Here is a 19,440-nt window from a genome sequence, read left to right on the forward strand (position 1 = left end):
GGCCCGAGGCCCGGGCCTGGCCCGGCCCGCCTGCACCTGAGCCCCACGGCCGGAGAAGGTGAGCAAAGCAGCAGATCGCCCTGTGCTGACGCCGGCCTTCCCGGGGTGAGCAAGGGCGCGGCGGCCGCGGCTGGGCCAAGGAGGTGCTTCCGAATCCGGATCTGCGGCTTGAAGTGTGCAAAGTGACCACTCCGCTAGCGCCGTCCTGGGCCTGGCCCCTCGTGAAAGGAGTCGGGCGTCCCCCGTATGGAGCTGCCCCCCCGTAACACTCAGAAAACGCGAAACCCCACGAACAAGGCCGCGGCTTTCAGACCCGGTGAGCGGGAGGGTCCCGGAGGCCGGGGGAGCAGTGACCTGGTTATCGGAGAACGTATTTATTGGGCGAAAACCACCCTCCCTCCACTCGGATCGAAGTTGCCTGAGAAGCGAACCGACATCCCAGAATGAATTGGAGAGGCTTCAACTGAGTTACACATCGGGAAGTGGGGTTTGAGTTTCTGCCAAGCCCCAAGCCCCTCGGACGCCCTCTTCGGCTCCCGCGTGGGCCGAGACGGTCGGGGCGGTCGCCAGACTCCGCTAAAGGGCAGAGACGCGAGGAGGAGCCTGAGGCTAGGGGCCGATGGGGGGTAGGGGGAGGCCTAGGTAGCCCGGCAAAGGCTCCAGTCCGCTTTTTGCCTCCGACTGCTGGCTCCTTCCCCACCCGCCGTCCCTCGCCCCGCCCCGCCCCGCCCCCCACCTTGGGGCAGGTGAGCGGCGGCCAATGGGCGAGCGCGGGGCAGGTGCTGGCTAAGTCGCGCCTCGCGGCGCTGCGGCCGAGGCTGAGCGGGGCAGTGCTGGGCGGACCGGGGGCGGGGGTCGGTCCTGGCCGGACTCGGGAGGGAGGGGGCCGGGCTCAGCCCCCAGGCCGTGGAGGCAGCTCGCAGCACCGCCGGGAAGCCGCGCCAGTGCCCGCTCCGGGAGCTGCCCGCTCGGCCCCCGAGGCCGGCGCGCCTAGCCGCGCGCCGTGGCCAGACTCCGCGTTCGCTTGCTCTCGCGCCCCTCGCCTCTCCGCGCCTGGCTCGCCGGCAGGGTCTGAGCGCGGGCGGGCGGGCGGGGGAGGTGAGGGGTGCTGGTGTGTGTGCATGTGCCTGGCTGGGTGCACACCCCGCACGGCGGCGGCGCCAGGACGCGGAGCGCTCCCCGGAGCCCGGCTGCCTCCCTCGGCTCTGGCGACCGCGACCATGTTCCAGCCCACAGCCAAGCGCGGCTTTACCATCGAGTCCTTGGTAGCCAAGGACGGCGGCACCGGCGGGGGCACTGGCGGCGGCGGCGCCGGCTCGCATCCCCTGGCGGCGGCCGCCTCGGAGGAGCCACTCCGGCCCACGGCGCTCAATTACCCTCACCCTGGCGCGGCCGAGGCGGCCTTCGTGAGCGGCTTCCCCGCCGCCGCCGCCGCCGCCGCCGCCGCCGCCGCCGCCGCGGGCGCGGGCCGCTCGCTCTACGGTGGGCCCGAGCTTGTGTTCCCCGAGGCCATGAACCACCCCGCGCTGACCGTGCACCCGGCGCACCAGCTGGGCGCCTCCCCACTGCAGCCCCCGCACTCCTTCTTCGGCGCCCAGCACCGGGACCCTCTGCACTTCTACCCCTGGGTCCTGCGGAACCGCTTCTTCGGCCACCGCTTCCAGGGTGAGTGCCCATGCTGTGCCCGCTCCGGCGGCCGGCCAGCGCCGGCGCTGCGGGGGCGCGGGGGAGGCTCGGGGGCGCGCGGGGCTGTTCAGAAGTTGTTGAAACAAGGCTGTGGGTCCGCAGAGGCCGGTTCCCAAGCAGGGAGTAGCCGCGCGGGATCCGTTCGCGCTTCTGCGGCGTTGGGTTCCCTCCCCGAGAGCCAGGTTGGGATCTCCAGGCTTTCCCGGAAACGCTGCGGGTTCGGACGCCAAGCCCGGGCGCATCCTTGGTGCCTCTCCGGATCCTGCCCGCGGCCTGCTGGAATCTCTCCCTGCTGAGCGGGTCCCAGCCCAGAGTGCGCAGCGCCCACCGCCCCCTCCCTCTGCCCGGGCTGGACCTGGGACCCTACCTACTTCGCTCGCACATCCACCACCAGTTCCCAGATATCTGCCCTCTGGCGCGTCCGAGCAGGGTAAAGTCCACCTGCGTGCCCCGGGTCTGCGGAGAGAAGGGGCAGCGGGGAGGGCAAACTGGAGAGTTAATGTTCACTGTGGAGTGCTGCACCGTCTTGGGGTGTTTCCCAGCAACCTCGATCCGACTTCTTCAAGTCACAAGTGCCTCTGGGACCTAGGGTCGGGAAGGTTTGCAATAGCAGCCGGCTTCCTCCTCCTTGCGCCGACTCTGGGAGCCCACCCGGCTGCTGCGGGACCCACGGCAGTCCTCTCAGGCAGGGGGCGGGGGCAGAGGGCTTTTAAGGTCGTAGCAAGTGGAGCTCCCGTGTCTTCACCGGGCAATTTGCTAATGAAGATCCCCCACTGGCCTTACAAACGCGCGCACACACGTTTCAATTATCTGACTTTCCCGAAGGAAAGAGAGTTGTATTTGTTGGAGTTCGTTTTCTTCCTTGAATTTGTTAAAGTTTGTTTCTCTTTTCATGTCTTTTTTTTTTTTTAAGAATGGCCTTAATTTGTGCAGTAATTGCTTTACTTTCCAGTTTTATTTTGTTACTGTAGACGGGACTGGACCTCAGCCTTTTGAGCCTCCATGCCTCAGAGCTAGGTAGCCCGCTTTTTAGTGAAACAAATGAAAAGGATAGAGCTAGAGCTTCAGCTGCCAACCTAATCTGAGGATAAACCATGGTCTCTACACAGTCTGAGGATAAACCGTGGTCTACACAGTCAAAGTAAACCAGATGTTTGGTACCATTATTTAGATAACAGAAGAAAAATGATCTTTTGAGGTGTTGGCTGTAGCTGCTGAACTGTTTCACGGAAAATGGCTTTCCTGGTCCAATTTGTCAATTTGCTTAGTTCCATCTGACCAGTAGATACTGACCCAGCAGATCCCACAAAATAAAAAGAATGTAATTACTTGAACAAGAATTTTTTTGTGGGCAGACTTTTCCCCCCTGGGATTCCAAAGATTTTCCCAAAATCATTGGGGGGGGGGGGGCGACGGAAGGGAGGGAGTCTATGGTGTCAGGCGCTTTAGGCAAGAAACCTGTCGATTACAATCATTGTTTACTGCTATAAATGAAGTTTTATTCAAAACTGAATCACCTCGAGGTTCCATGGGCCCAGCCCTGCCTGGGTCTCAAAATCTGGCACCCGTGGGCTGATCTGAGAGTCCCGGGCTATTTTTGAACCGTCGGGCCGGGGCAGTAGGGGGACCTGTGGTTAGGAGGCTGGTGCGGGGACAGGGGCTCCGAGGAGAGGGCAGGGCAGGGCCGGTCCTAAGTCCCGTGGACTCTCTGCTCCTCCGGAGCTGGCCTCCCGGCTGCGCCCTTGGCTTCGGACCCGGCGCCCCGCTGGTTCACTGTGGACTGCTCCACCGTCTGCTTTTCCCGCCTCTGGCCTCGTCCCCGCCGGCGCGGGGTGCCGAGGGCCGGGGACACCTCGCGACTGCTCCGGCTCCGGCTCTGAGAGCGTTCCCAGCCCGGCGAGGCCGGATGAATTCTCCGAAAAACCTTCTCAGAAATTGCTGCGGCTCCCTGAGCCATCAGTCCCGGCGGGCACGTTGTCGAGTTGCAAAAACGGTTGGATTTTTTCTCTCTCTCAAGAACCGTGTCTGGACACGGAGATGGAGCCGTGCGTGGCCGCATTTTTGAACTCGGAAATCCGTTGGACACGGAAGGGCTTTTCCGACCCCGAGACGTTGCGGCTTTGGGTCCGGTCTTGGTGGCGGCGGAGCCGTGCGCGCCCCGGCAGCCTCGAGCCTTGCGGTCACAGCGAGGCCTCGGGGCTGCGGGCCGAGCCGTCCCAGGCCCTCCGGCGCCGTGTTTTCTAGAGAACCGGGTCTCTTCGATGCTCATTTCAGCCCCGTTTTAATGCAAGCAACGAAACCCTACACGGACGAAAAGGAACATGTCTGCGCTCCGGGCGCAGCGCCCTCCGGCAGCGCGGGCCGGCGCGCGGGGAGGCGGCTCCTCCGCTGAGCCCGGCGGTGGAAGAGGACGAGCCCGCGCGGGTGGCCCGGGTCAGGCGGCGGGATCCCGAAGCCGCTGGCCCGCGAGGCCTGAAGGGGAGGAGCCGGCGGGGACGGGGACCGGGCCGCACTTCGGTGCCATTTCCCCCGGACTCGGCAACTTTCCAGACCCGGGAACGGCGTCCGGAGGGGGCCCCGGGGAAGCCCCAACCCGCAGGAATCGGCGTCGGTAATGGGCCGGTACTTCAAAGGGCGCCTTTGTTCCGGCAGGAGGAGGGGGAACGAGGCCATCTCCGCAGCTTGGCCGGCCTCTCCCACCCGTCGCCCCGGGCTCCTCCGCCCAGCCGGCCGACCTCGAGCCCCCCGGCCGGCCGCGGCCTCTCCAGGAGCGAGCGCAGCGGCTAGCCCGGCGCTTCGGATCCCTGGCTCCCACTTCCAGCCACTTCAGACCTGGGATTTTCTATTGCCAGTCTTTGCCTTGAAAGGACCCGCATTGAGAGGCTGGAGGAAAGCGGGTTGGGGTTCAGTTCCTCCTGGCTCCAGGGAAGGCTAAGTCAGCCTCCTTCCACTCTTCCCCCCATCCTTGTCTGAAACTGAACGCCCACTCCCACAGTGCCTGGAAACAGGCCACACTGGCCCCAGCCCCAAGCTTGTTCTGCTCTTGTGGTCCAGTTAAGGGAAACGGAAGCTGTAGACGGATTGTTGAGGCCCCTACCCATCGTGGGTGCCAGCATAGGCACCTAAGGCATCATTCTGTCCATACAGAAACATAGAGCTATTGATCCGTTTGTCCCGATGGTTAGTTTTGCGGGAAACCACCTCTTCCTTACAGGGAAAAGCCTTGCTTCTTTTGAAATCCAACTGTGTCATCACTTTTCAGTATCTTGAGTCATTTTCCTGCCCCTTGCTTCTTCATGGGTGGGTCAGAAGAACCCCTGTCCGTGTTTCTGCACATACATGTGGACATAGATAGAAGGATACATTCTATCTGCCCCGGCAGGACATTATAATAAACCAAAGCAACCTAGCTTTTCCTAAAATAGCCAGACTTGAGGCAAAGGGATGTGTGTATGTCAGAAGGACAGAGATGCTTGGTGCTTCCATCCTCCACTTTGGTTTTATAGAGAAACACAGAGAACTCCACCACACAAGTGACCAACACACAGTCCCAGAATTACAAAACAGTCATCAAATCACACACACACACACACACACACACACACACACACACACACGGAGGCAGACTGCAGGCCTGCTCACTCAGCCACAGACTGCCCTTGACACCCCTTGCACCCCATTTACTCCCACCTACAGGGTCTCTCCAGGCTGCCACCTCACATTTAACCAGCCTGGGCTAGTTGAGTTGCTGAGGCCAAACCCTGTGAACTCTGGGATAGAGCAAGGCCTTCTCTCTGTCCAGCTCACTTGTGCAGAGGAAAACACTATTGGGACTTCACCCAGGCCCAGAACAATGCTGTTTTTTTTTCTTTTTAAGCAATTTAACCTCAACAAAGAGTGTTTGCTTCCCCCCCCCCCCCGCCCCCACCTAGTCCACCTTTCTGTGGCCTATCACACTGGTACCCACTTAGGACTTTAATTCTTATTCCTACTTGGATCAGGCTCCTCCTTTCATTCCTTCTTAACTCCTGTCTGCCAGACCACCTCCTGTGATCATCTGTCCCCTCCACCATCACCAGGCCCCCACGTTGAAGGATCTACTGGGCAGGGTGCCCCTCCATCTCCCCATGATGTGATGCCACCCCCCTTTTGTAGCTGCACAGATCCAGCCACTTGAAACAGAAAAGTGATGGTCAGGGGATTTCATCTCCCCTCTAGCCACCTCGCTTAACAAGAAACCCCAGCAATAAAGTTCACCTGTGTAAATGCCCAAAGAAGCCGAAGGACTTGGAGAAAGTAATGCCAGTCAGTTTCCACCACCAGAGGGACATGAAGTTACCAGGAGAGTTTTAGCAATAGCATCTCAATTATGTGCCCTTATTTCACTTAGAGAGGTGTTTCCAGAGATGGGAGATCTCCACTGAAATCCAAACAATTGTCTTGAACAGAACAACACATCAAATAGGGTAAAACCAGTGGCCATCTCTGAAGAAATTAATTGGACCAGTCAATCTCAACAGCTAACCATGTGAAAACATTCCATCTAGGGCTCTTCGTCGTTGTCAGTGGCTCAGGGGTCATGATATGTGCCACTGCATGAGAATCCATGGGTGACATCAGGGCCTGTTTCAAGTCTGATAGCATGTGCAACCAAGCCAGAGATTGTGTGATTGTGTGAAGGCCTAGTGGGGGGTTTATGGAGAGTAGGGCTGTGGGTGGAAGCTTATTTTGGCTTTTGTAGTTCCTGACCTAACCACCCTGGCATCCAACCCAGTGTCAGCCCCTCCTCCTGCCTGTAGGAGCTGAGTTCCCATGATGGCCAACATTTGCCAAGGGACAATCACACTCTTTGAAAATCTTGTATGGTAGATGGGAGAAAAAGACAGTAGGGAGGCTGGAGCATATATTTACACACGCCCATGCAGAAACCAATATATCTATATCTATATATATTAGAGAGAAAGATGACATCTAGATATTTATACACGTGTTTCTTCAGCACGGGACTATTCAGGGATGAAGCAAGGCCTTTTCCCACCAGAGAGCAGGAGGAGTCTTCTGGGGGAGAGAGGTGGGAAAGGGGGAAGGAAAAGCCTGACCTCAGACCTTCAGGTGTTGCCTGGACCTTGGGCTAGCGGCTAGCCTATTTTTTACCACTAGCAAGGTAGAGCCTGGGTCGGTTGGCAGGAATTTTCAAAGGGCTAGCAGCCTGAGCATCTAGCTGCAAGGCTGGTTTAAACAGGTGTGAAAAGAGCGTGCCTTGGGTACCTTCTACTTCCTGAAAATGTGTTTGGCATGAGGGTGCTTAGCAGCCTCACTGTTGCCCTTGTCACCTTCCTGACACCCAGCCCGGTCCCTACTCTTGGCCCTTTTTGAGGGAGCTAGGACAGGGTCAGTGGACAAAGAGAGCTCAGGAGGGACCTTGCCCACCCCCACCCCCTCACCCCCCAGCCCCTTCCGCGGCTCCGCTGCTCCAGGCGCTGTGCTTTGGGGCCGGCGGGCGCCTCGCTAGGCCCGGGCCCTCCTGGCCTAACCCAGGGATCTGCAGCTCAGCTACTCCCCGCCTCCGGCGACCGACGGGGTAGCTCTGGACCTAGGGAAGCACTCGGGAGGAGAGAGGAGCGGACTCCGCGAAGCGGCGGCCCCAGGGGAAGGGGAGAAGCGGGGGCGGGAGTCCAGGATCGGAGAGGGTAGCCGAGGGCGCCTGCGAGCGGGGCCAGAGGGCTGGGCTCGGCCGGCTCCCGCGGGACGGCCCGGGCGGCCGGGCTGCGGCTCACGGCGCCCCTTCTCTCTGTCTATACCTGCTGTGTTGCCGTCGGCGGCGCGGCCGCAGCGAGCGACGTGCCCCAGGACGGGCTGCTTCTGCACGGCCCCTTCGCGCGCAAGCCCAAGCGGATCCGCACGGCCTTCTCGCCCTCGCAGCTCCTGCGGCTGGAGCGCGCCTTCGAGAAGAACCACTACGTGGTGGGCGCCGAGCGGAAGCAGCTGGCCGGCAGCCTCAGCCTCTCCGAGACGCAGGTAATAACCACCGCGCCGGCCCGCGCTCTGCCCGCGCGCCCAGGTGGAGGTGGGGGCGGGCAGGTGCAGGAGGGGCCCGAGTCTCACCCTACCCCCGCCCCCCGCCGGCCTCCCCGAGGCTCCGTCCCAGCCAGTTCCACAAGCCACCGCCCCCCGCCCCGCGGCCCTCCCGCAAAGCTGGTCTCTAGAGCCCCTTCCCTCCCGCTGGGGTTGGCCTCGGCGAGGCCGCAGGGACCTCTGTCAAGCACTAAGGACACACCGGGAGGTTGGAATCTAACCACAACCTGGCCTGCTCCCCGAGCCCATGGGAGGTGCCGGGATATCTCGGGGAGGCGGTCGCCACAGCCGCTCCCGAGCTGTCCTAGTGTCCCCGGGAGCCGTCTCAGCCCCGTGGTTACAGCAGCTCTTCTCCCGCTGCTCCTCTGGGGTGCTCACGCTTTTGTGGATCGCCCGGGCCTTTCCCGTACCGGCCCTGCTGCTGTTCACGGGCAGAGCTGGGGGAGGCCTGGGCTGCCCACCAGCGGATGTGCTGTGGGGAGAAAGCCTCAGGCTACCAACATCAAAAGCAGAGGAGATTAGCCAGGAAGGGGCCAGCCCTGCTTGGGGTCCGAGGGTGGCATTGATCTCTGCGCAGGCAGGCTGGTAGGGCTCTGGAAACTGGTGTCTGGGCACACAGACATGTGAGGAACCTGGGAATGGTGGGAAAGTAGATTCTGGGACTGTATTCAGACACTTAAAGGGCTGTTGAGTTGGGGAGGGAACAAACTCCCAAGGTGTGGAGAGGTTTTGTACTGGGGGAAATTGTGGTTACCACGTAGCATTTTTATGATAGATAATTAAGGGGAAAAAAAGATTTAAAGAACTAGATTGGAGTCATAGGGAGGCAGATTTGGGTTTATTGTAAGTAAAGATTTTGCCATAAATAAATGCTGCCTGGAAGCACCGCCTAAGCTCTTGGTCTCAGGGAGTAGGACGTGCTGTAGGGGCTGGCTGCTGCCCTGGAGGTGGATTTCGGTGTCTGGATGGGCCTCGGGAGACCTTACTCCCATCCAGCCCTCACAGCTCCCAGATTTGCAAATGAGAAAGGTCCACTTGCCCTCGCAGCGGCTCCCACCCCGCCCGCTTTTTATCAGCCTCTCCCCTTTCTTGCTGGTCAGGTCTCCACTATACCACCATCTTCCTTCCTAGTCCAGGACCTCGGAGGAGGTGCCTGGCGGGGGGAGGGCAGCCTGGGGCTTTCCGCGGGAGTAGTGAAGGGGGCTCAGTGTGTGGGGGGGTCCAGACCCTAAATGCTTCCCCAGCTCCCTTGGCCAGCATCACCCACCAGTCCAAGCGTCCTATTTTGGTTTCTATTGTCGTCTTATCTGTCTGATGCCCCATTTAATCACGCCTCTGCAGGACCTGTGCTTTTTCAGATTTGCTAGCTGGGCTGTTCTAACTGCACAGATAAAGCTTACAACACAGCGGAGTTAGTTTTTAAAATGTTTTAAAGAAATATATGCTAAAAAAAAAAACCCAGGTTAATAAAATAATACTCCGTTCCCTCCTGGCAAACCGTGTTTTAAAATTGTTGTCTAAAACAAAGCATCAATTAAAGAATGGTGTTTATAGTTAACATCATTTAAAAAGTATTAGTTATTAAATTTTAATTGCAAAAGTGTAAGAAAACAAAATGGTTTATAATCCTCCCACCCACAGATTAACACTTGTTGAAATAATGTCATTGTTTTTAAACTTTTGGTTTTTTAGCTCAGTAAGAGCATTTTTAATTAACTTTCTTTCAAACCGAATCTAGCTGCCTATTTGCTCCCAACAATGCCAGTTAGTAAATGTAATGATTGTTTCCTTCGTTTTTTATTATGTTTCAAAAATATCTAAAACAAAACCCGATGGAATAATGTAATATATCCAGCTTAACTACCAAAATTCATGTCTAATCTTGTATCTATAGATGTGCTGGTTTTAGCATATAGAACAAAAAACAATAGAACTCTGGGAGGTTTGAGCCTGAGACACATCCCTGTAGAGGTTTGTCTTTCCAGGTTAGGGCTCTGAGATAGAGATGGATGGGCAGGGCTCCCTAGGCAGGCAAATTGGATTTCATTATCTTTCCCCTTGCTGACTGCCTGTGTGACTTTGGGCGAGTTACTCAACCTCTCTGAGCTCTGGTTTTCTCACCTGGAAAACAGATTGTTTAAAGATCAAAGACTTCCAAAAGGAATTCAAATAATGTTGATTCTCATCCCCAGTCTTTCCCTTCCCTCTGTTTAAAGTAGTATGTCAAGTTAGTGTTACAATAAGCCCCTTACCTGGGCGTCCTGAGTAGTCCAGAGTTCCTTCTGCCATACCCGGTGTCCATCATCATCATAGCTGTCTTTCTGTCCCTCTTGTAAACTTATCATTTGGACTTAGGCTATATTACTAACGAATCACCTATCTTGCAGTATTTTCTGGGCAAGCTTACCTGTCATTTCCAGCTCCTGGCTATTTGTCAAGCGCGTGTCTGCCGTCAGCCCCCTGCCATCGATTTCTGCTGTCAGTGTCTGCATTTGTCTCTTGGAGCTCTCTGATCCATCCTGCACAGATAACTGTTTTATATCTAGCAACGTACTTCTGTCTGAGCTCATTAAACTGCCGCTCCAAAGCAGGTTAATTTATATTTCCTATTTTCTATTGATTACAATCTTCTTCTTCCTAACAATAGCTCTCACTTATCCAACTGTTTATTATTGCCTTATCACCTATTCTGCTTTCTCTTCTGTGTATCTACCATCCATCTCAAGCTTCCATCTCTATAGGTCTAGTTAGCTACTGACAGCATATTCATATGTCTGCTAGTGCTTACCTATCACGTCATCAGCTCTCCCTTTATCTTCTTTCTGGGCCTCAGTTGCTGTATCTGTAAGATTTAATGAAACGAACTCCGTGGTTCTTTCCAGCCCCCTGAGTTTCTGGCTCATCTATATTCCGCTTCTGTTTCTATATGATGCTTCCTCCAAGTTCTCAGAGCTCACAGCACATCTCCCATGTATCATAATATGCACAGGACTTTGCTGTTGTTAAATCATCTACCATGTCCAAATGTCATTCTGTAGACTGGCTAGATCTATCTCCCAAAGAAATCTTACAATGCAGATTCCCAGACCCCCATTCAGGAGATTCTCTTAGGAGTTCCAGGATAGGATCCAGGAAATGTACTTAAAACAGCTCTCTGGGTGATGAACAAGTCAGCTCTGGGAGCCAGAGGTCAAGCGTTCCTCCTTCTCTCCCTATGCTAGGGTCCAGCTCAGTGAGGAGCAAGGAGTAGATGCTCCATAAACATGTATTCAACGAATAGGCAAATTTCTTTTGATTGTACACATATCCATGCGTTAACTTCTCAGCTGTTTCCCTTGCTTTCCGTAGTCACCGGCCCCTCCCTGTCCCTCTGTTTTCTGTCTTTCTCTTGCACTTTAATTTATATGATCTAGTTTTATCCACCAGTTCATGGATAAAACTTCTGTGAGGGTTAAGGAAATCACTGTGTGGATCTTAACCCAGAGCTCAGGGGTCTCTGTATGCTCAAAGCTTTAGTACGGAGTGTTGGGAGGAGGGCACCCTGAACTTCTTTGTGGAGGCAGGTTTGTATGTTTGGTTGAGAGTTGGGTATTTATACTGGGATGGCCACAGGTCAATCCAGGAAGTGGAGGGAGCGGTCTTGAGAAAGGGCTGGTTCTCCTTTCTGACTGATTACTCGCTCCTCACTGCTGTCTATGGTGCGGCCTCAGAGTCTGACCTGGAAGACTGGATGATGTCCATCTAAGTTTCAGCTCTCGTGAGGCAGACCCAGATTTGGGTCAGATCAGAGCTGTGAGTGAAAGTGAATGTGTGTGTGTGTGTAATGGGTGTGTCTAACATGTATGTGCTACAATGTGGGCCACATACAGGCAGTGTGATTGATGCCCAAAGCTCAGGTGGATATCATATATACACTTGGTGTAGAATGCAGCTCAGGTGCTTATGTGCATGTGTGGGGTGGCACGTTATTTTTATGGGGAATGGAGAAAGCATTTGGTTGCTCCAGGCTGACTGTTGGTCACTGTTTCCAGCTGCCCCTCCTGTTCTGAACAGTTCAGCAGGTTTTTCTTCACCTTCTCTGGCTCTGAGTTCAGTTGAGCTATGAGGGAAAGCTTGGAGATTCCTCATTTAGCGATGGGGGTAAAATGTAAAGTGTGCACACTTGCAGAACATGCACAGGATGAGTGACTGGAGTCTCCTTGAAGTCACACTGTGGGCTGAAGAAAGTGAGGGGAGACCTGCATGGGTGGAAGTTTCCCAAAAGACCTCAGGCCCAGAGAGCTTGGAGGGATGCATAGGATTCTAGGTTGGTGGGAAGGAAGGGGAGGATTTGAAGTGGGTGGATTAAAACAGAGCAGGGGCTGTCAAGTTTGGCCACCATCTTGGGGCCCAAGAACAGGTGGGGAGGTCTTAGAAAGAAGGAGTATATGGTTACCTGCCTATGGGTTTTTCCCCCAGCGGCATTGGTAAGGAGACTTCTTGGGGTCCATTCCTGCTCTGAAAAGCTTTGCTTTTTAGGTGATAGATGAAAAGGAGATATCCAAATGACTTGAATTTTAGGGAAAGGTCAAGAAGCCTTTGTTAGCTCACTGTGGGTTCTGAAATGGATTCATCTCTTCTCCAAGGATTTCTGCATCACTCAAGTTCCAGGAGTCCAGTGGGAGGCAGGACAGGGCAGGGGAGGTAAGAGAGACTGGAGTGGTTCTTTAAGGCCTTGTCCTGAGGAGGCAAATGAATCTGTGACATCTCTCTGAGAGTGAGGGCAAGCATCCAGGATGGTCTGACAGAGGAGGAGATAAGAAGGCTTAGGGAGATTTAGGCTATGCTTGATGGTGAGTCAGAGATGGCCTCAGTTTGGTGGGGTGAGGGCTGAGCCTAGCATGACATTGGGTTTGACCCTGAGAGTGGGAGTAGCTCAAATAATAGGAAATGGATCTCCAGCAGAGAGGGGTATGATAGGGTGTTTGAACTCCTCGAGAAGTATTCTCCTGAAAGTATGCAGGAAGGAGCCACAGACTCTTCCCTTTGGGGTGGGCTAAAGTTGGGGACTAGTAGAAACAAAGGGGTACAAATCTGGGTCATTCAAACAGCAGGTTATTCAAAAGTCAAGTCCGAAATACTTGGCTGGATGGAGCTGTAGTTTGCTTGTGTGTTAGTTCCTCTGTCCATTCATTTGCTCATTAATACATGCATACCTTCAGTCATTACTGTATACATACATCCGTCAGTCCGCTAATATATTGATTAATTAATTAATTCATTCATTCATTCACAGCATCTTCTTCATCTCATTTGACTCATATGGACCCTTCTGCCTCTCAACAATAGGTCTCTTTCTCTCCCCCACATTCTCCCTGGAAGTGGTTAATCCAGTCCACAACATGGAGAATTAAGACTTGACCCTGTTGTAGAAGTGTTCACTGTACTCAGCCTAAAAAGAATCCCATCTCTCCAGTAGTTGCACTTCCCAAACCCCTTTTCTGATGAGACCTCAGTCCCCCTACCATTGATTTTCTTGGGCTCCCCAGTTCTCCCTTGCCAATAGCATAGCGCCAGGTCACTTCACCTGCGCCCAACTTGCTGAACAGACTGGGAGGTGCCCACTGGGACATTAGGGTAGAGTTCTCCAGGTTCCCATAGCCTGATGAGGAGACAGAGGTTCAAGTACACAAATTAATGCACTGCTAGGGTCACTGTTGCTGAAACGGAAAATGATTAAGGAAGCACAAACAGGCTGTGGGGCAGGTCCAGGCCAGGAACAGCTGAGCAGGATTTTGAAGGCCAAGGAAGAGTACCCCAGATGAGGTAACTCAGGCAAAAATAGAGAATCTGGGAAGGATCTGGCTTCTCTGAAAAACTAAGATGTTCAGTGAAATGGGGACTTCAGAGACCACAGGGAACCTCTCTCCAAACCCAGAGAAGTCGGGGATGGGTGAGGGGGTTCCTTTAGCCAATATCCCAACTGTGTCTTTGGGGTCTAGTGTGGGGGTATTGCGGGGAGGCAGGTGCAGAAGGAGCAGACCCTGGTAAAGCTGGCTCCCACGGAGCTGGTAGCCACACTACATGACCTGGTTCCTTTCTAGGGCCTCTGTCTTCTAGGGAGAGGGCTCTGGGGTGACCCCAGATTGCCCTGCTCCGTGTTGATTCTTGTCTCCTACTACACTCAGAGCCCAATTCTTTTAAGTAAAAAATAACTATGAATTGTTATCTGTAACACATTAAAGAAAAGACAGAAAAGTGAAAAGAAGAAAGAAATGTCACCCACACTTTATGTATGTTTCCTTCTAGTCTTTTTCCCCCCCATGCATTTTGTTTTCCTATGGTGGTGATCACACTGTGCCCAAACTGCATCCTGCCATTTCCACTGATATTATTAAGTCATAAGATTCCCCTGTTATTACAGTCTTTGTAAACAGCATCTGGTCACCCAGCCTAAGGCTGTTCACAGGATAGCCAGTCTGCTGAGGGAGACAGTTTACATCCCTGTTTCTAGAAAGTTGCCTCCTTGACCCCAATTGTTTTTATGGAGAAAATATTCAGCATCACCTTTCATTTGGGTGTGCCAGGAAGCTGGCCCTTGCCTGAGAGCATATCCCATGCCTGGAGTTCCACCATTGGAGACTTGGCTTCTTTGGGCCAGTGTTGTGGGGCAAGGAGAGGAGGCAGGGTCCATTCCACTACAGATAAGTCTCTTTCCTAGAAGGAGACTTAGGAGTGTGTGTGGGAGGGAGAAGGGGCAGAAAGGGGCCCTTGGCCCTGGTGTTGCCCAGAGCTTCCCAGGGTTGCCCCATCACTAGGCTGGGGGTGCTTAGCCCTTGGCCAACCCCGTGGGCTCTCAGAAATGCTGCTCCAGCCCGCATCTAGGCCTGAGTCACGCACATGCTGTGCACAGGAGCTCACCCACCTACTGGCTGGCATAGTGTCAGGGGGCTCTAGGGTAGGGAGTGGGGGCCAGGCAGGCTGCCATGTAGTTGTGCTGAGAATCACCCAGGGCCCAGCCAGCCCTGTGCCCACGGAAAGGCATTTATGGAATCTAGAAGTCTTGAACTCAGAGTGTCTACCATTCTCCCTTGTCTATGCAGGCGATGGGTTTGCACCCTGCCCTAGAAATGAGGGAAGAAGATCTCCTCTGACACCATCTACTAAGGCCAGGTGCCTCATTTCTTCCTGTCCCTGGCTGGCTGCCTTCACCCAAGTCCCTCTGGTGCTCTAAAATCAAAGGGCAGGGCCGACCTATTAGGGGAAGCCTTGGATTGGCTGTGCTCCAGGAACGGGACAGGGTATAGTGTCTGGGTAGTACAAAGGTAGAGTGTCTTGGGCAGGAAACTCCTTCCTGGGCCCAGATGCCAGGCCTGCCACTGGCTGCCACTGCCTGGCTCTATGGCTTAGGCCTGGGCTTTTCAGCCCTTCTCAGGGACTAGCCGCTGGACTGGGGAGTCTTCTGAGGACTGTTTCTGGTCTCACCCCGGGTTCAAGGATCTTCCCTTAGCAGCCACTGCTGCTGCCAAAACCAAGGTGTTCATCATCATTCCACACTCACAACATACCCTCACCACCAGCAAGAACACCGTGTATCACCCAGCTGTCGCTGACAGCACCTACTTGCCATATAAATAAGCCGTTGTTTTCAGGAAACCATCCACGTCTTGTAACCCTGCCATCTCTGCATAACCTTCCACAGGGACCCTCTGGAGCAAAAGCCCAAGAGGTGCCCTGGAGCTGCAAGGGCCCCAGAAAACCTCTCTCCTATGAATGAGGGACTTAAACCCAGAGTGGGGAAGGGACTTAGCAAAGGATCAGCACCCAGCCTCACTTTCACCAGCTCTGAGGATGGGGCGGATGGCCTGGCTCTGCACGGCTCTGCAAGGCTCTGCAAGGAGAGAACTGCAGGGTCAGGAGGAGTTGACAGACTGGGTGAGGCTTTCTCCACAGTCCTCAAGCACTAAGACTAGTTAGGGAGCTGGGGTAGCCCTCCTAGATCATGCACAAGAGGATGTTAAAAGCTGTATCCTGGACACTGAGCAAATGCTGGGGGAAGTGGGAGAAGTGAGGGGTGATTAGAGATTCAACTAAATCTGGGGAGGCTTCCTGGAGGAGGTGGGTATAGCATTGTAGACCTGTCCCTCCCTCCAAGCCCCCACCACCCATCACAGAAGACAGTTGTCTGCTTTTGAACTTTCCCCTCGTCAGGAGTCTCACTGACTGACACAGAAGTGGGGAGCCTTCTCTGTTCAAGAGGAGCTCACATCTGTACCCTGCGATTTCTCCTATATCACCTATTCCCTTATTTGGATGGGATGCAGAGGCCAGTGCTTTGGGGGCAGGAAGCTTAGAGCACTGCCCCAGGTGGGGCTTCAGACACCCCTATGTCTAAGGAGGAGGAGGCCCCATCGGTGGATTTCAGACTACCCTGAGTAGCTACCACCTGAGCGGCCAGGCTTCTTACCTGCCCAGCTCAGCCTCTGATGGGGGATGACAGTTATTTCACCTGACATTGCTCACAGGGTCCCCTGGAGAAACAGACTGACCTAGGTGGTGTTGGAGCCTTGAGTGGCGGGGTCTGTGACCCTAGGAGTGCCCTGGCTGTCCTGGGCACTGCTCTTGCTGTGGACCTCACCTCCTGGTTATGCAGCCATGTCCACTCTGCCTCTTTGCGCTGCAAAGAGCATGGGGTGACTGGGCAGCGGGGGTTGAGGGGAGGCTCATGAGGACTCATGCGATGACTTTTCATCTGTTCATCTACTTACTATTTACCCCAACCTCGTAAAGGAGCAATTATTATCTCTTCTCTAGAAATGTGCTGGGCTGCAGAGCCTGGATTCCTCCCATCTACTGTGCTCGGGCTACCGGATGCTTGGCAGCTCCATGACTGCTCCCTTTCCTTTGCCAGAGGGACTAGAAGATGGCGCTTCTTGGCCCACTGTGTCCTCTCCCTGCGCCACCCCCTTCACATCTGGAAGTTAGTCTTTCAGACCCAGCATGTGGCACCAAGCCAGAGGAGAGGACCCTGGCCTTGGTCTCCCCATCTGGCTCCCAGCTCAGCCTGGGTGCCGAGGCCCCAGTAGCTACCCTTGGGGGCCTCCTGGGTGTTTCTTACTTCTACCCCTCCCTCCCTGGCCCAGGTGAAGGTGTGGTTCCAGAACCGGAGGACAAAGTACAAGCGGCAGAAGCTGGAAGAAGAGGGACCGGAGTCTGAGCAGAAGAAGAAAGGTTCCCACCACATCAACCGGTGGCGCATCGCCACGAAGCAGGCCAACGGGGAGGACATTGATGTCACCTCCAATGACTAGGGTGGGCAGCCACGGATCCAGGAGGGCAGAGCCTCTGCTCGCTGCTGGCCAGGCCCCCCCGGGTGGGCCCAGCTGGACTCTGGCCGCTCCCCCGCCAGGCTTCAGGGAGGCCTCGAGTCACGGCCCCACAGGGCTTGGAGCCTGGGGCCACCACTGACAGAGGGACAAGAAACGGGCTGGCCGAGGCCCGGGACTCCACCTTCTCCTCGGAGAGCCCGCCTGCCTGGGCAGGCCGCCAGCCTCAGCAGCCTCCCAGCCACTCTCCACTTCTCCGATCTCCTGTTTGTTTTGATGCATTTCTGTTTTAATTTATTTTCCAGGCCCTCGCTGTAGTTCTTAGTGATCCCCTTGTATCTCCCTTCCCTATGGGAATAATAAAAGTCTCTCTCTTAATGACACGGGCATCCAGCTCCACCCCCAGAGCCTGGGAGCCTGGGAGGTGGCTTCCGGCTCTGGGGACCAGCTGGGACTGGCAGACCAAGCTTGTACAGTGCCCGGGAGCCCAGGGTGGGGCCTTGGAGACTCAGCTCATTAACTTCTCTCCTTCGTCGATGGTCCACCCTGGCTCCAGCTCCAGCTATCTAGTGAGAGACACTGAGGCTGGACATGGGGAAGGACAACCCTGTGGCTTAAAGGAGGCTATCTACGTTCAGGTCTTCCCAGGCTTTTAGAGTAATGGGAAACAGGGCCATGTGGCTTTAAGGAGAGAGAACCGGTGCACTTCTGCATACTGAGAGACTCTGGTGGCTCCTCCAGTTGAGGAGAAACTAGAGAAAAAAGAGAATATTGGGAGCTAAGGGATAGAGCACCATTCACAGAAGTTGACTATCCCAGCCCCAGGTCCTGGCCCCACCAGGATGTTCATCCATCCCCGGAGAACCCCTCCTATGCAGATGAAAGCTTCCGAGATGGGTGTAAGGCTGAACCTACAACCTGTCCCCAGGGACGCAGGGTCTCTAGTCAGGAAAGAGCAACAAGGCAGGGCCCAACTGAGCTTTTAGTTCACCAGCCCTTCTGCTCATCCCCTTGCCTTTCCTTAAAAGCAAAACCTGTATTCCTAACAACCTCTCCCTTATGACATCCAGACCTGTCTTCACTTCTTTACCTCCCACGTGCTCCCCAACTCTCCACTAATGCCAATCACCTCACCAGTCACCAATCATCACCACCCCTGGGGGCCAAACTCAGCTGCTTCCTGTTTGGCTTCACCTACACGCCGCCGATCTTCTGGCCATTCCCTCCCGCACCCCTCCCTGCCTTAGTCCCAGTACTTCTCACACTGTCACCTCTGGCCTCTCCGAGTCCTCCCATCTCATCCTGGCCTCATTGCCCCTGCCCACCATAGGGGCAGTCCTTGCACCTCCTGCCTCTTCACTGTGCCCTCCCGGGCCACACATCCACGTCCAGGACTTCTCCTGGCTCCCTGGACTCCTTCCAGCAGACCTATGCCGAGCTGCAGACCCACTGAGCCAGCTGCCCACATCTGCTGCACTCAGGCCTTCGGCCCCTCGAACCCAACACATACACAGCTGACTCATCTCCCCATCCATTCTCCTCCAGGACTGCCCACCTCGGGGCCAAGGTTTCTTCTCCCTTGGGAAGCAATGTGCATGGCTCTTGGGGGGTTGGGAGGGGAGGGAAGGAGTGGTAGACAGAATGAGGTTTGTGTGGGTGTCAAAGATGAGGCCCCTTCAAAGGAGGACCTCCATAGAGTGGCTAGGTTTCTCTTCCTTGAACCCAAGCAGGACTGTGTCACACCCTTCCTAAGCCCTCCACTCTACCCCCTACTTCTTTCCCACCTTGGCCTCTCCTACCTCACTCCTGGTGTCCTCTGCTTCAGTCTTGCCCATGTCATTCCTGTCCCCCAGTGAGCCATGGGTTTTGCCTGTGCTGTGCCTTTACTTAATGCTTCTCTTGGCTCCTGGAATGTGCTGGGGGCTTGATCAATGTTGATGTCAATGTTGAAGACTTGATGCCTGGGGCACACAGGGATCCGAGCCCAGAAGGCCCTTTTGCTGGGACTGTCAGCATCTCACTTGGGTCCAGTCAATGCTAGAAACCAAAGGGCTTCTCCCATCCCAATGCCCCCCCTCCCCATCAACCAGGAAACACATTCCTCACATGTTGAACGTCCTAACTTCAAGGTGCATTCTCTCACTGCCAAGCAGGTGGATAACCCCTGGGGAGCGTGCACACACAGGGAGGGTGAGGTCGAGAAGGAGAGGCATTCTTTTGGCACCGGCGGGGGCAGAGGAATGGGTGAGCTGTTCCTCTCAAGATTCTCTCACTTGGTGGGGGAGGGGGTGCATGAGGATCACAGCAGAGCAGCCCCTGCCATCCAGATAAAGGGCTGGAAAGGACCCAAGGAAACCTGCCAATCTTCCTAGGC

The 19,440-nt window shown here is 55.2% G+C and overlaps 1 protein-coding gene across 1 annotated transcript; it reads left to right on the forward strand.

Moving 5' to 3' along the window:
• Nucleotides 1–740: 740 nt before the first annotated feature.
• EMX1 (empty spiracles homeobox 1) lies at nt 741–17,447 on the forward strand. Its single transcript, XM_072769801.1, has 3 exons — nt 741–1,665; nt 7,520–7,704; nt 16,884–17,447. Exons 1-3 carry the CDS (start codon nt 1,122–1,124, stop codon nt 17,049–17,051), a joined length of 897 nt encoding a protein of 298 aa, XP_072625902.1. The 5' UTR covers nt 741–1,121; the 3' UTR covers nt 17,052–17,447.
• The last annotated feature ends 1,993 nt before the right edge of the window (nt 17,448–19,440 follow it).

Source organism: Canis lupus, chromosome 12, assembly GCF_048164855.1.
Source record: "Canis lupus baileyi chromosome 12, mCanLup2.hap1, whole genome shotgun sequence".
Lineage (NCBI taxonomy): Eukaryota > Metazoa > Chordata > Mammalia > Carnivora > Canidae > Canis > Canis lupus.